The 15,336-nt window shown below is 50.7% G+C and overlaps 6 protein-coding genes across 6 annotated transcripts; 2 read left to right on the top strand and 4 right to left on the bottom strand.

Moving 5' to 3' along the window:
* Positions 1-145: 145 nt before the first annotated feature.
* Positions 146-2,878, bottom strand: EDD37DRAFT_619525 (MFS sugar transporter-like protein). Its single transcript, XM_062815866.1, has 8 exons — positions 2,502-2,878; positions 2,018-2,204; positions 1,474-1,963; positions 1,368-1,414; positions 1,045-1,310; positions 615-985; positions 446-564; positions 146-390 (listed from the first exon to the last, which is right to left on the bottom strand). The coding sequence occupies exons 1-8, from the start codon at positions 2,581-2,583 to the stop codon at positions 300-302; spliced, it is 1,653 nt and encodes a 550-aa protein (XP_062676303.1). The 5' UTR covers positions 2,584-2,878; the 3' UTR covers positions 146-299.
* A 107-nt stretch (positions 2,879-2,985) lies between these two features.
* Positions 2,986-5,488, top strand: EDD37DRAFT_103745 (uncharacterized protein). The gene is made up of 4 exons (XM_062809125.1): positions 2,986-3,147; positions 3,194-3,482; positions 3,530-5,318; positions 5,369-5,488. Exons 1-3 carry the CDS (start codon positions 3,092-3,094, stop codon positions 5,201-5,203), a joined length of 2,019 nt encoding a protein of 672 aa, XP_062676302.1. The 5' UTR covers positions 2,986-3,091; the 3' UTR covers positions 5,204-5,318; positions 5,369-5,488.
* Positions 5,464-7,634, top strand: EDD37DRAFT_103822 (uncharacterized protein). Its single transcript, XM_062809126.1, has 2 exons — positions 5,464-6,222; positions 6,276-7,634. The coding sequence occupies exons 1-2, from the start codon at positions 5,724-5,726 to the stop codon at positions 7,349-7,351; spliced, it is 1,575 nt and encodes a 524-aa protein (XP_062676301.1). The 5' UTR covers positions 5,464-5,723; the 3' UTR covers positions 7,352-7,634.
* Positions 7,354-8,274, bottom strand: EDD37DRAFT_655895 (Alpha/Beta hydrolase protein; the record flags this gene model as incomplete). The annotated part of the gene is made up of 1 exon (XM_062818793.1): positions 7,354-8,274. One exon carries the CDS (start codon positions 8,272-8,274, stop codon positions 7,354-7,356), a length of 921 nt encoding a protein of 306 aa, XP_062676300.1.
* Positions 8,275-8,851: 577 nt separating this feature from the next.
* EDD37DRAFT_103686 (uncharacterized protein) lies at positions 8,852-11,852 on the bottom strand. Its single transcript, XM_062809124.1, has 10 exons — positions 11,610-11,852; positions 10,822-11,565; positions 10,694-10,767; positions 10,538-10,646; positions 10,418-10,477; positions 10,085-10,312; positions 9,946-10,025; positions 9,739-9,894; positions 9,642-9,686; positions 8,852-9,586 (listed from the first exon to the last, which is right to left on the bottom strand). Exons 1-10 carry the CDS (start codon positions 11,845-11,847, stop codon positions 9,002-9,004), a joined length of 2,319 nt encoding a protein of 772 aa, XP_062676299.1. The 5' UTR covers positions 11,848-11,852; the 3' UTR covers positions 8,852-9,001.
* A 340-nt stretch (positions 11,853-12,192) lies between these two features.
* On the bottom strand, positions 12,193-14,207 carry EDD37DRAFT_646126 (cytochrome P450; the record flags this gene model as incomplete). Its single annotated transcript, XM_062817700.1, has 8 exons — positions 12,193-12,246; positions 12,306-12,460; positions 12,522-12,652; positions 12,711-12,850; positions 12,917-13,062; positions 13,115-13,369; positions 13,428-14,057; positions 14,111-14,207. 8 exons carry the CDS (start codon positions 14,205-14,207, stop codon positions 12,193-12,195), a joined length of 1,608 nt encoding a protein of 535 aa, XP_062676298.1.
* Between the last annotated feature and the right edge of the window lie 1,129 nt (positions 14,208-15,336).

Here is a 15,336-nt window from a genome sequence, read left to right as displayed (position 1 = left end):
TTCCTAACGCTGAACCAGTCATGTTCACCCTGGCCACGCTTACAGTATCTACCTACCAGGTACTTGGTCCAAACCCAGGAAACACAGTCAGAGATACCTCAACTACACTTTTACGAACAACAGCACAAATCCATAATTGCAGTGATCTGTTAACATGATTTGTTTCGACCCAATGGTAATTATAGCTCCTCAGATATAGCAATAGATGGCGGTGTTAGCGCTGCAATTCGCAAGCGTTTCTGCCTGCTTCTACAGGTTTTCAAGCGGCGACGATGTTCTCCCAGACATGTCAAGACAGATCACTCTCGTGTGATGACATAGTCCTTGAATTCCCTCGTCTTGACATTACGCTCAAACATAATGTCCACCTCCTGGAACGTCCTACCTTTCCTGTTTTCATGTCGTGTCAGCAAGGCGTTTACTGAGGTTGGGACGAGACACTTACAACTCTGGCACCCGGAAGTACGCCCATGTAAAGCAAGCCGCAGCAAGCCCTCCGAAGAAGAAGCCTAGCTTACCTCTCATATTGGCTTGGTCTGCATTGATCATGTATGGAATGGCCACCTTTGACGACAATGTCAGTAAAGGCTTTGGGATCAGTGCCCTTGACATACCGTCATCACGATTCCTGCGAGAGCCTGTGCAGCAGTGGCCAAGGCAATGGTTTTACTGCGAACTCTCGTCGCCGAAACTTCGCAGAGAAGAACAAAGCATACCGGACCAATGGTGAGATCGTAAATAAAATTCCATATGACCATAATCACGGCCTCCGCCCAGGCAATCGAGGGTCTTTGGTCATAGTGTGGCGAGCAGTCGATGATGCCGATAATGAGCTGAAGTACTGCTAAGGTGGCAAGACCATAGTTGTAGATGCTTCGTCGACCGAAGTGTACCAGGAGAAGCCATGAAAGGCACGTCCCGACGAAGCCAACTGCCAGAAATCCGACCCCCATGTTGAACGCTTGGGTGGTTGGCAAGCCAGCCACTGATCTTGTTAGATCGAGATCCGTGGAGAGGTTTCTTCAAGAGCAGGAGGACACTTACATGTGAAGAAGTAAGTCGCATAACCAACCAAGTAAATACCCGACAGCACTTGAATGGTATATACACCCACTGCAATTTCGGTCCGGCGACGATTGATCTTCTTGAAACAATCCCAATAGGTCGAACCCGTCTCGATTTCCTTCTCCAGCCTGTCGGTCTCGATGATGATAGCTAGGGTCGGCTTCACATCAATATCGGAAGAGGCCAGGCGTTTGAGAGCCTTTTCGGCTTCTTCGAAACGGCCTTGTCTCTGCAGCCACCAAGGGCTTTGGCATCATTAGTTCATCCAAGCCGGTCGATATCTGGTAATAAAGAAGACTCACCTCTCTGGTGCAAACGGTAGTCCGATCAAGATGAAAAAAGGCCACACCTAAACACAAACTTAGTCTGAAGCGATCTCAAGCATGTTTTGTCGAGTATGCAACTTACCCATTGCACGGCAAAAGGAGCGCTGTATGCCCAGTGGCTGTCGAAGCCCTCCGTCCCGGCAATCACTCCGTTGGCGAGTAGCTGACCGATGACGAAACAAATATTCGTACAGGACGTAAGGACACCTCTCAAGGCCAGAGGGCAAACCTCTGAGGCGTAAGCTGGAGCGATCACCGCATACGTGCCCAAGACGAGTCCTCCCAGGAGCTCTCCCGCAAGCAGAACCGGGAGTGACCTGGCAAAGAATTGCAGGAAGATCAAGCCGGTCGTGCAGATAACGCAGACCCCAAATGTCTTTTTTCGGCCGTACCATTCCATGGGGTAGCCTGCGAAAAGCGCTCCTAGGACTTGGCCGATAGGTGACCCCATTCCTAGGCCCGTCTGCCATGGTGCCGATATGATCCAATTGCCCTCGTAGAGATAGCCAAAGTCGCGTTGGAATTTTGGTACCGCGTAGAGCTGTCCAATGACTTGTGGGTCGAATCCACACCTAGGCATCGAGAGTTAGTTATCCTTCCGATGTTAGCCATGTCTGGCTTCTTACATGATCACGCCCAACGAGAAGAACAGCGACCAGCCAACAGCAGCCGGATATAGCTTGAGCGCTTTGAAGAAACTGTGGCCATGTTCCTCATCGGCAGCAATGCGTGCTTCGGTGTGGATGTCATCGATGGATGCAGTGGCGATCAGCCCAGCAGGATCCTTCCTATCTTCGATGTCGTTCTTTGTGCCTTCGGATGCCATCGTCAGCGTTGTTGATGGTATGGATGTGAGCAGAAGGTGGAAGGGTAGCGAGCGACATGGGTTGGGAAGATGGTCTATATAGAATGCCGAACCGGTTATCAAGGCTGATAAGCATAGTATCTGGCCCCAATCAGGTTATGTCGTCCAGTTGTTGATCCCATTTGTCTTAGCGAGACCAAGACGATCCCGGCAAAGTACCCAGCGAAGGCTCGAGTACCCTTCGAGGTGTTGGGACATGGATTTGTTCCTCGGTAATGTCGAGAGGTCGCTTGATTCAAACTTACCATCATCATTCCGGCGCGTGTGATGAACTGGCGCAATCCCAAGAAGAGGTTCTCTCTCCTCCAGCCTCTCATTGCCACGCATTCTGCTGGATTTCGTATCTTGTCCAGTCTAGTCCAGCTTCAAAGGCTGCAGAACGCAACTAGCCCTCCCGCATTAGCGTCCACGCGATAAGGTCGTGAAGAGGCAGGATGGACCTCTGAGGGCCATGGAAAGCACACCACTAGCATTATCCCTCCAGCGGGGATGCGCGGGCTTGGGTGTGGTATCAATGGCTTATCGTTACATTGGGAACGAGGAGAGGCCTGGAGATTGACGATGATTGACCCCTGAAAAGATGATCATCTGACTTGTCGGGCCAAGCAAACAATCCTCAAACGCAAGATTGCTGATGTAATCGTGATACGGTGCCGCATAACTCCTTGGCGTGAAATATCAATGTTTCGTGTGATTTTGGGTGCCTGAATTCCTGTCGCTAGCTATGCTCCTCGAAGGAGACTTTGCAATGAAGCGTCCTTTTCGACATGCTACAATCCAATCGTCTTTTTCCATCGGTACAGCCTTGATGCCTCTGCATTGAATCTTTTGGGTCATGCCGCATCCACGGAAGAAACTCCGGCGTGCCGTCAACAGCTGTGGTGAGTGTCGGTACGATACCCCGTAGATGCTCCTTGGCTCTGGCTTACAGTAGCAGCCGTCGCAAGATTCGCTGCGATTTGAACACAATTTCATCTGAAGTTTGTTCGAACTGTGCTAGTCGTAACATCGCATGCGAGAGTTGGCAGGACCATGATGGATCCACCGAGTCAAATGACCCCAGCCTGCTTGCAAGATTGCAAAGAGTCGAGAGCCTCCTAGATGGTTTGACGCATACGGATGACTCCGAACTCATCGAAAGGACTCCCTTGCCAGCGGGTTCAGTCAGTACTCCCATTGAAGGCGATGACAACCCGCCTGTGATTTCTCTCTTCGACAATGCCATTGTACGCTATACGGCGGCCTGCCTTGTGAAATATTCTGATATGCCTAGTTTCGACGTCACGAGAAAGCGTCCCCATCGCATGGACTCGAAGACTCCGCTACGTTAAAGTCGACTCACAGCCCAACGGACGCGACTTCCGAGAAGCTTCGCCTCACCCTGGTCAATCTCTTGCCCTGTCAGGAAGATGCAGAGCTGGTGGCCGCTTCCACAAATGGATGGGGTTTGAGACAAGTGCTTTGTACGCCTGTTGATGGGCTCTTTCGAGATGCCACAGACAGCGCCGCTTTTGACATTGCGGCAGTCTCAAGAGACAAAGCCGTGGTCGTTGCGAGGACCCTCCTGTACCTGGCTGTTTGTTTACAGCAGCTTCCTCCTGGTTACGATTGGAGCAACTTTCATTTCAAGTGCTCGGTAGACACTGTCTTGCACAAATACCTCACGACTGTGGCAGACCTTGTCACATGCAAAGACGACCTTGCATGCACATTGGAAGGAGTCGAGTGTTTGCTCCTTCAATCGCTGTTCTATATCAATGATGGCAACCTTCGCAGAGCTTGGCTTGCTGGTCGTCGTGCCCTCAACATCGCACAATTCCTTGGTATTCACAAACGCTTTCTCCGAATCGTGCGACAAGCCGACAGCCAGAAAAGGAACAAGGCAAGTATAATGATGTGGCTAAAAATAGTCATGGTAGACCGCTATCTTGCCCTGGTCCTTGGCTTTCCTTGTGGGGTTGGTGAGGACTGCTTCGGTGAAGAAGAAGACCTTCTCAAACCTGTCGAGGATCTCCATGACGTTTTTGAGCGCAGACTTTGCATTGTTTCTGGAATGATTGCTAAGCGCAATTCAAAAGAACTACCACCAAGTTATACTGCAACTTTGGACATCGATGAACACCTCGACAAACTTGCAAAAGACATGCCTCAGACATGGTTCTCCGTCCCGACATTCTCGACGGCGAGAGGCTCATCTGCGAATATCAAAGAATATGAAATGATGATGAACCAGATATGGTTCTTTCAGCTGACCCAGATGCTCCATCTTCCCTTCATGCTAAGGGCTTTCACAGAATCGAGATATGAGTATAGTAAGATAACCTGCATCAATGCTTCAAGAGAGCTACTTTTGCGCTACTTGGCACTCAGAGGTACAAATAACACGCAGCTACATGCCAGAGTGGTGGATTTCGCTACTGTGATCGCAGGCGTCGTGCTTATCTTGAACCACGTTGGTTCGACTCGCAGCGCGAACAAAGACATCAGCAACCAAACTGAGGACGACATAAACTTGGTACAAAGAGTCCTTGAGTCGATGCGGATCGTGGGTCGAGGTGAACGAGATATCATGGCTCGTCAAGGTGCCGAATTGATGGAGGCATTGCTTGCCATTGATGCCGATGCGCCTGGGACCCATCCTAGGAGGAATATTCGTCTCACGGTTCCCTTCATTGGTACAGTCGCAATCAGCAGTGCGCCTGCGGCGGATGTCACCGAGCCACAAGCGACTGGAAGTCAACTTCAGCTTCCGGTTCACGTGCAACCCGAGCACGACGTGGCACTTGGCTACTCGACGAGCATATTCGCCCCACACAACCTGTCCTTCGAACAAGCGAACATACCCGATCCGAGTTGGTTTCCTCCTGTTGAAGCATGGGATCTCGATAATCTCAATAGTGATCCGACCAGTTCGAATCCGTACAGCTTTTGGAACTTTAGCGGCTGAAGACACAGTGGTAGCACCAACGTTCCTGGAGTCCGAGTGATGTGGAAGTCAAATGGATGACTTTCCTGGTCGTACGGAGTCCCCGACGGGAGCAATTGCAGTCAGTATATGAAAGGTCAGTTCAGTCGCAATCTGAGGACATTATTCGACAATACGAACCTGCAGACCACATGATTCCAGACAGCAAGAGTGGAAATCTGACAATTCCATGTCTGATATTCGAGAAGGGTGTCCTCCTCATGACGGTCTTGTCGATGCCGGCTATACCCATATTCTGGCTTTCGATCTCGGCTCGTTATCTGTCCGAGCGGCCTCGGCCTCGTTATTAGTCATCAACATCTCACTTCTTCTCCTTCCAGGTAATCTCATTCCACATTGTACCTTGTCCTCTTTGCAAATATATAGGCGCTATAAGTACCGTACGGTGCAGATACTCGTGCTTCCAGAGGGGCTTTAAGATAATCTCATCTTTTGAGCAACAGACTATTCACTGCACGCCTTAAAGAACATTGGGTGCGCTATGGCTGAAGAAGAGATCATTTTCCCTCCCCGGCCTTTGTTCATGGTTGATCGAGGTTGGCAACGAAGCAGGAAGAAGACCCGGTCGAATCCTCGATCTATTCGGGGTGACGTTCAGTCGATTCATGTTCCTGAGAGAACAGTCAAGGCCACAGAAGATTCATCTGCAATCGAGACAATGTCAATCAACCGCAACGGTCCCCAGAACCCACAACACAACAAAACTCGGCCACTGCCCGGCACGAATTTTCTGCATTACGAGCCTGCAGAAACGAGGAAGGCACGACACAGAAAGCGAATAGGGCGGCCCAAGGAAGGGAACACAAGGCCGGCCGCGATGTCAGATCTACCTCAGGCCGCAACAAGTGTTGCGCCATCAGGCCGGACGCCAGCATCAGAAAACCTGTGGACTTTTGGCAGTCTTGTTCCGGGCAGCGCCACTTCACTTTACACGATCATTGATCCTGAAGCGACCGCTTTTCAAGGGTTTGCTCATGACTGTGAGTTCGGAGGTCATGAAGATCACCGCTACGATGGCTGACGTCTGTGGCAGACCCGACCCGCATCGCCTCGGGCATGTTTCCGATCAGCAAGTATGTTTTGTTCGAGTCAAATCCAATAGCAGAGATCTGGTACCCAGCAGCTATCGCAGACGACCTTCTCCTACACGTTATCCTCTTTTCCACCGCCCTCAAAGCTCACATCAATTCCGAGTATCGTACCTTTCCTGATTCGGAGACCCTCCTCAAAGTCATTCTTGACCGTCTCAACAATCGGATGCGGCATGGCGAGTACTCGGATGAGACCATTGGTGCTGTCTCATGCATGGCACTTTGTGAGAACGCCCTGGGTAATCACAGCAAATGGTCAATGCATACGGTAGGAATGTCAGAGATGATCCGTGCCAGGGGTGGTCTTTCGTCGATTCGTACCGCTATGCAGACAAAGATCTATCGAGCCAGCATCGTTGGTGCAGTGGACTGCCTCTCTCGACCTTGTTTGTCTCGCCTGACAAGAACAACGAAGCCTTTGTATCAAAGTGTCGGAATGGGATTACCGAAATCGAATCTAGCAGCCGCGCTGGATCGGATTGATTCAAAGGCCCCATTTTTCGATGCCATGATTGACCTCTCCTTCTTCACTCAAGCGCTGAACTATTCAGTGGAAAACCAGGTCACTCTAGACCCCAGGGCGTACGAGGAGGATATGTCCTGCATCGCATATGATCTGCTCTGCCTCTCGAGACTCAAAGGCATTGCACGGGCCTGCCAGCTTGCAGCTCTCGTCCTCATGCAGATCGTGATGACAGACAGAGCTCTCGGCAAAAGGTCCTCCACATTGATATCGGGAGAACTCCGACAGTCACTTCGCGATCTCGAAGCCGACGATGTGCCCACTACTTTAGTCTTTTGGGTTCTCTTCTTAGGTGGGCTAGCTTCCTTCGAGACCAAGGACGTAAGATGGTATCGATTCCGGCTAAGGAGATTGGCAAGACACAGTAACATTGTCAGTTGGGACGCAGCAAAGAGTGTGCTACGACAAACTATGTGGATTGATTGCCTCCAAGATTCCCATGGCAAGAAATTGTGGGATGAAGTCATTGAATCTATGTCAACGTCGTCTGACTAGTCTCACAACTTCGGAACCAGGTCGTCAAAATCTGTGCCATCAAGGAACATATTGATGTGCGTTGCATACAGTTCCGCAAATTGCCACAGGAAGCCATGCCCAGCACGAGGGTAGATTATCAACTGTGCGTTGGGGATCTGTGTCATGAGTTCCCAGCTCCGACTCGAGGGGATCAGGACGTCGTTATCACCATTCGCCACCAGTACTGGCATCTTGAGCTCGTTCAGCCTGTCGAATGACCCGCTTGGACTCGCCGTGAAAGCGTGAACAGCCGCCGCATACTGTCGCTTTGCACCTGCGTCACGATCCAGCAAGTCCAACAACAGTGGCTCGACTGTTCTCTGCTGGAGTCTAGACCAATATTCTCCAAAAGCTGCGCGACCCAGGTTGTCGTCAAAGAAGAAGGAAAAGGCTAGAGCTTTGCGTCCTTCTTCTCGGGTCACTGCCTCCGAAAGTGCCTTGATCGGACCTGGTGGAGCGTTCTCTCGTGGCCAGACGACTCCCGCAACGTGATCTGCCGAAGGTGTCGTGGCGCTGGTACCGCCCAGGATCAATTTCCGGACGAGATGCGGTGCTGTCAACGCGACCATTTGGGCAGCGTAACCTCCCATCGAGAAGCCGAGGAAGTCGACCTTCTTCAAGCCAAGGGCTTCTATGAAGGCAATGGCGTCGTCAGCCCATCCTTGGTACGTCTGCGGGACTTCGCCGGTGCTTCGCCCAACTCCAGCATTGTCGAAGATGATGACAGGTCTGAACGTGGCTAAGGTGTTGATAAATAAGGGGTCCCACAAGTCCATGTTGGCTCGGTAGTGAATGTGCATGGCAAGTGGGATACCATTTGCAGGTCCGATGCGACGGTAGGCAAACCGTATTCCCGTGCTGGCGGTGACATAGTGAGTTACGGCTGCTTGTGCGAGCGCCATGCTGTTCAGTCTGCTACTTTTGGGGTGATGAACAGATATAGGTCGAAAAACGTAAGTATGAGGAGAGAATATTTTGCAGAATGACTACAAAACGAAGCGAAAGTCCCCTTTTATACGTGAGCGACTTCGGGTCACCATGTCCTTCATTTGCAAGAAGGGACCTCGGTTCCCTTCATATCAACGACTTGATTCCTAAAGATTAGATGGAGGCATTTATCGGCTAGTCGACACGATACAATTTTCACTTCTATGCAAGCAGCCAAGCTAGATGGTCCAGTCCGGTTGCTGAAGTGTGACGCCTGATGTCTTGTCGCCTTCGCTTTGGCCCCAACACCCCCAATATCCCAAACAGGAAATATTCGCCCGTTTCGGAAGAAGACCCGCCAAAATAATTCGAATACAAATCTCGTCCGTATCATGTCAAGCATCTTACGATGTCAGCATACACTGGTGACGACGATGCCATTACCCGCAACACCGCCACCCTGTTTGCGGTACATCGCCTCCGTTCCCTCCTTGTGCTGGGCGAGGTATGCTTTGAGCTCGTTGGGAGACATGTTTTGGGTCTTGGACATGAGGTCCCCAAGATCATGATCGTCGGACGCCGATCACGCTTGATCTTGATTGACAGGGGTGTCGCCTGACATTGTTCATGCCGTGTCTACAGCAGACGTGCCGCGAATTCGGGCGCGAGACTTATAACATCTGTCTGGTGTAAATCGACAGTTCAACCCAAAGTCGTCGGCGTAAACGGTTCCCAGAAGTCTTGGTCATAGTTGCTGAAGAGGGGAGCAAATATATCGGATGGAGGCAAGATCGTAGATAGGTCACCGTCTCCAGCCGCAAGCTGCAGGTCGACCCCTGGGTCGTCCGGGGCAAAGTCAAAGAGGGCGTCAATGTCAGCGGCGAGGGCCTGTAACGGGCGCTCGGCAACGAAAGGAGACTCCTTACTTCCAAGCAAGGGAGACAGGTCGTTACCATGCAGACGGGTGTTGATGATTGCGGGCTCATTCGAGTTGGCATTTATGTCGGTACCCACTCGAGGCGAAGGTGGACGAGTGACACCCAATGACTGTAGTTCTTGATTTCGATATATGCGTCCAAGGAGTCTTTCGAGCGCAGAGGAGTAGCGGACGCCAGGGTGCTTAGGATCGGAAGAAGCTGTCGACATGCATTTTATGAGGGCTCGAATCAATCGAAGGATTGCCCTTTTCTGTGACGGTGGTAAAGGGACAATCATGGCCGACTTCAGCAAAAATACGCCCGCATGGCAGAAGTAAAGGAAGTACCTCAACGGAAGATATGATAAAGCCTGTGAGTCGAATTAGAACATTGTCCGAGCTGAAGGGTTTACTGCCACAACTCACCCCTGAAGGCTGTAGTCTCCCTATGGCCAATCGAAGTATATCGGCCTAAGGTGACAAAATGTCAGCACGAACATGAGAGGGTGAGATTTCGTCGTACCGCCGCATTGATAGCCTCAATGATGAAACGAGCATCAACGCAGCCCATGAGGCCTGTCGGGAAATACTCCATAGGCCGACTGCCGTCGCTGCAGCTTGACACCCGCTGCATATGTCCTTGCAAAGAAAATGAATAGATGTACAAGCGGAGATGGTGCTGAGGTGGCTTTGTCAGCTTGTCAACAGGCCTTAGAAGTGCTGTGCTCACAAACGATATCCAGACACATTCATTGATCGGATACCTCTGCCAGGGCCTCGTCTGCCAACGATTGCGGAAAGCCGATAATGCTAGATATCGACGGATCAGCCGAGAAACCAGGATGCAAGAGACTGGGTCTTTCTCGCACTCTCCCCAAACTCATCAATGTGCTTGTAGTACTGCTCGGCTTTCGCCAACGCGATCGAGCGACTCTTGGAAGGGTACAAAAGATCATGGGCATTGGTTAACGCTTGGGTGATTTGCATGAGGCATTGCAGGTATGCGGCATAATTGTCCTGAATGCCTGGGATCTCACGAAGTTGAGGGAAATCCTCGGACGGATCAGAGTGTTGATGTTGATAAGTCAGACCAGGACCTAGGGAGTATCGTCAGCTACAAGATTCCAATGCCTGCCTGCAGCCTATATTCTTGTCGATCAAGGTCGGCCCTGGATGCGCGTGGTAGGTTCGAAGGTTCTTACTTCGAAGCCAAAAGGCTTTCCCAACACGAATGGAAATTTGCCGTTCTAGACAGAAGCAATCTAGTATCGTGGAATTCTGTCAGCAATGGTGATACCGCCGTGACTACAGCATCCACTTACAAGCCCATACCACCTTTCCCCTAGCTGGATCATCGACTGATTTCTCTTCCATGTCGTCTGGGTGCATACTTAGCTGCTCTAGGCCCAGGAGATAACCTAGCCGAACAGCCTTGGGGATCGTCAGTATCGAGGAAGACCCAGTCATCACGCACGCACCGTGCCGACAGTCATCCAGCACATTCGATCCTCGAAAACTTGGTTTGTTCCATTACCCATGTTTGGCGGATACTCTACTGATCTTAATTTCCACACACACTGCAAGCGTTCATGGAGTTGAGTCGTACCTGAAAGCAGCAACAGACCCTCAATGATCTCCAAGGATTGATCCGCACCCTTGATGGCGACGTCTGCAAAGACCCGTTGCACTCTCTGCCACAGAACGTCGTGGAGAGCTTGATCACCCATAAGAGCGGCCGTGACCACAAGAATTGCCGCCATGAAGTGCGGCTCTCTGCCTGCCATGGCAAGGATATGCTCTGAGGTGATCGGTATTCTTTCATACGGTATCAATGGCATGATAGGATGAATAGAGTTGAGGTAGAAATGGAATAGTCTGCAAATTGTTGCCTCATTTATGAGGCCTTCTCGAAGGAGAAAAAAGTGTGGTCTGGAAGATCCGCTGTCGAAGCCATTCAATTCATCTTCATGGTGCGTGCCTGATGGCACTCGATCATTCGACTTGACCTCGGCTTCGTCTAGGAGTCTTATGGCATCTGATGTATTCCTCAGGGGGAACGTTGCTAGCGTCTGGCTAGCCATCCGTTGATCGTAGGTCGTCGGCTGCGTTTGGCGAGGGCTTCTACTCAGGCAGGGTGTCCTCGTTAAGCCGTCGCCGTCGTCGTTTCCCATGGCAGGTGTGAAGGATGCCACGTATATTGGCCAGGCGGCCTGGCCTCCTCCATTGGCTGCGTACGACAACCTAGAATCGCTGCTAGTGATAGTTGTCGCTGTAGAGGATGCTTCACCAATTCGGATTGCTTGCCGAAACTTCTTCGAAGGTCGACCCTTCCGTCTCCTCTCAGGAAGTACTGGGGCGTAAGCGCCCACTCAACATAGAACAATGCGAGCTTACCACATGTTAAATTAGCTCTGCGACACGCTTTACACGGCCTTTTCGGGTTGGCTGGGTCTCCTAAACTGCATTTCTGTTTCTTCTGCCGGCAATTTTCGCACGCTTGATATGCTCGCTTGAAGCATGGATCTTTGCCAGTCGCAGACTGAGCTGAGTATGTTTCCTTCTCGGGAGACGCTGTGTCAGCTGCGGTGTCCATCGCGTCGTTAATTCGAATGGTCACAGTTGGAGGAAACATTGAATACATACACAGGCTTTCATGCAAGATGACGAGTGGTCTGGGCTGGGCATGCTGGGCAAGCCGAGGGGGGAAAACGGCCGTAATTAGCCGCTCTTTTTCCAGTCGCTAGACTCAATATACCATTCATGAGACAGAAGTTCTTCTTAGAGGCTCTTTCGTGTCTCGAGTCACTAAGTTACGTCGCAACATCAAGCATTTAGACAAGTCAAATCACGGATTGAGGCGCATAATGTTTCACAAGTTCTATCTGTCGTTCAGTAGAATGTATTTACCTGGATCGATGGGCTTGCACAAATTTCAATTCATCACCCGGATCCCGTCTCCAAGAGTCTATTGTAGTCATCAAGTTTTTAACTCCCTCTCCCTCACTCTCATCCGCAGACCGCCCTTTATTCCCTGTAGGAGGCGTGTCATCAGCACTTCGTTCTCGTTTGTGGAAGAAGACGATATCATACCATGTTCAGTCCAGCAAGCGGTTCATACAATCTGCCACTGTCTGATAGATCGACGTCGAAACGTTGGAGAATGGCAGTGCTGATGGTGATACCCTCGTACGTAGCGAGAGGACGTCCAAGACAACTGCGCGGCCCAGCATTCCAGGAGTGGTATTCTACACATGGAGTGTCAGTAAGTGCTCTCTTTATACATCGGGAAAGTGACCCTCAGCTTACTGAAAGGACTGTAAGATATCCCTTCTCCATCCTCTTGAAACCATCGATACGGATTGAAAACAGCAGCGTCTTTTCCCCAGACTTCATGCATCCGCGAGAGGACATAGTTTTGATAACTGACGACGTCGCCTCTATTTGATATTACACGAGGTCAGTCCCATTTTTGCCAGCAACGAGAGTTCAGCGCACTTCTTGATATAGCGTGGGGGCATGTTGAGCTCAGGCACCGCAGGGAGAACATCGTCCTCAGCTGCCTCCAGTTGGCCGGCTGGGGAAACAGTGTCAAGGCGAGTTGTTTCGTCCCACATGGCATTCGCAAAACGTAATTTCTGTTTGAGACACGAAATTCAGTTTAATCATTGTCACTGTTGGAGCGGGCTCCAGCGTTGACCTACAGGCGCATCTCCATATCCAAGGTAGGCACTGGTAAAGCCAAGTTGTTCAGCTTCCGCACGGATTTTGTTGGCTGCATCCAGATGCTGATTGTCTTTATGGTGAATTTCCTTCATAAGCCAGGAGGTTTGGTATGTGGTCGTGTCACCTGTGCCCCGGGAATGTCAGTAGAGAACTCATCTCCGAGATGTCCGACTCACGACCAGCTGAGAGGAAGGAGAACACCATCCCGCCCAAAGTATACGGATCGGTCGTTGATTGCAAGAAGAGGTCCAGAAGGTCGATTCCAGCGTTCGCGTTAGGCTTATAACCATTGCTCATTGCTTCTAGACGCTTCTTTATGAGGCCGTCGATCTGTCCATAGAAGAGTTTCACCGCTCTCTTGGTAATACGATCTTCGCCCGACAGTTTCTCAGTAATTCTCCACAAAGGGTCCCGCCTCCTTCGATCGAATACTGCGACGTTAGCAGGGCAGCTGCAGCAAAGGGTTTGGATCCGGAAGAGGAAACTCACGATGGATTGCTTGATCAAATGCTTCGACATAATCTGGTTTAGACGTGAGACAAACCGGGTTCTCCGACAAGATATCCAGTGCGAGCTTATCCTCATGGAAAGCAATTCGGAGGAAGAGACAGAATATGAAACGTGACATCAGCTCCTGAAAGTCAAACTCCTCCTGCTTCTTTGCCAAATTGGACAAGAGGCTCATGAGGATGTCGAGCCAGTGATGCACGGATTGCGTGATATGAGCTTCGAAATTGTGCTTGCTGAATGCTCTGGTGGCCGCTTTCCGTTGTGCATACCATTCTTTGCCATCAGCAACGAAGATACCGGTCCTGTGAAGCTCCCCGAACATATTGCGCGTGAATGACCCTCGAATGTAGATCTTGCTGTTGTGCTTCTGAATGTGTTCTAGATAGGTCGGATGATTGATCACATGCAGCCGGAAGAAGGGGATTGTCATTTCGTAGGCAGGGCCGTACCTCTCGTACAAGGAGTACCAGGCCTTGCAGCTGGCAGCGCCATGAGTGTCGAGTTCTTGTAGGTTGCCTTTGAATGGTTTTCCTTTGGGACCACCAATCCACTTCGCATTCGCGGATGAGGAGGCCCAGATCCCCCTGTGGCGGTACGTCCAGCATATCACTGCAGGGTTTATTAGTAACTGTTGGGGTCCAGTCGTCGCATATAAGAATTACCGGCGACAGTGAGCAACAGAAACAAGACAGCACACCCAACTATGGCGAGCACCGAGATATGTGAGGGCAGCAGAGGTTGACTGAGCAGAATAGGCATGTTGCTCGGGCCAACAGATCCTTGGTGCTTGTCGATGGCCGTGCGTGTCGTCCAGCTCAAACATGCGACCTATTACAAGTCTTTCCATCATTGAAGTTGGTGCCTCTCTAGAATGCACTGCCTTTATGTCGCGAGAGGATCGACAGAATTGGCCGCCGCATAAGCACCGGCACATTCATTAAACTCAATTGCGGTGATATACTGCAGTGATTAAGGTCCGTAAGTATGCGGACCAGAGTGATCTCCAGCCTTTCTTCCCCACAACCCCGTGGACGTCATCGTTGAGGGGACATCTGGTATCCGAGGTTCAGGTCTCGCAGGAGTGTGAGGGTTAAGAGGTTGCTAGTTCATCAACAACCACTAAGGACGCAAGCATTTGCGCAGCGAGTGTATCACCCTTGGTCAACAGGTGCATGGCCTGCACGGCTGTCCAGGTGTCTTTAGCAATCAGTGTTGTCAGGAGCCGTCTCCTCGTCGTCGCTAGGGAGCCGTCTCCCAACGTCTCTGTGGGGCGCCAAGTGCCTTGGCATGCACTTGGGCACTGTTTTGATGTTTGAGACACGCTCTCAGATACCTACACACGCGATTTTGTTAGCAAAATAACTAACAAGATATCCGACAGCATACTTTCGAGTATCGAGCAATCCTCGTCGCCTATCTTCACTACCGCCACTAATAGGACCCTATAGGAAACTAAGTACCGCCAAAATACGCCTAAGTCGCCTCCAAAGAAGACTTAGTCGATATTCTCTGAGTTTATTATTTATAGTGTGTAATCGACGTATCAGGATAGTCAGGATAACGATTTTAGCCGCTATATCGCCGCCGCGCCGACGCATTAGACAGAGTAGCAGGATACGAATATCTTCCACTGGTAAGAGTATTCTCCTTATCCTGCGCTTCGTCAGTGGGCTTTTGATACACTATCAATATCTACGATAAGTAGCGAACTCGAGCGAGTGTTTAGCCAGGCGAAGAGGACGCTCACAAGCGACCGAAACCGTCTCGCGGCATCATCTTTTGAGGCTATACAATGCCTCAAACACTGGCTCGATCACGATATATATACGCTTACCTAATCGGGTAGGGAGACGGCTCAGGAGACGGAGACGTGAGAGACGGCTCCTGA

Source organism: Exophiala viscosa, assembly GCF_022695815.1.
Source record: "Exophiala viscosa unplaced genomic scaffold EDD37scaffold_1, whole genome shotgun sequence".
Taxonomy (NCBI): domain Eukaryota; kingdom Fungi; phylum Ascomycota; class Eurotiomycetes; order Chaetothyriales; family Herpotrichiellaceae; genus Exophiala; species Exophiala viscosa.
The sequence above is the reverse complement of the archived record's forward strand: the minus strand, read 5'-3'. Positions and strand labels throughout refer to the sequence as shown.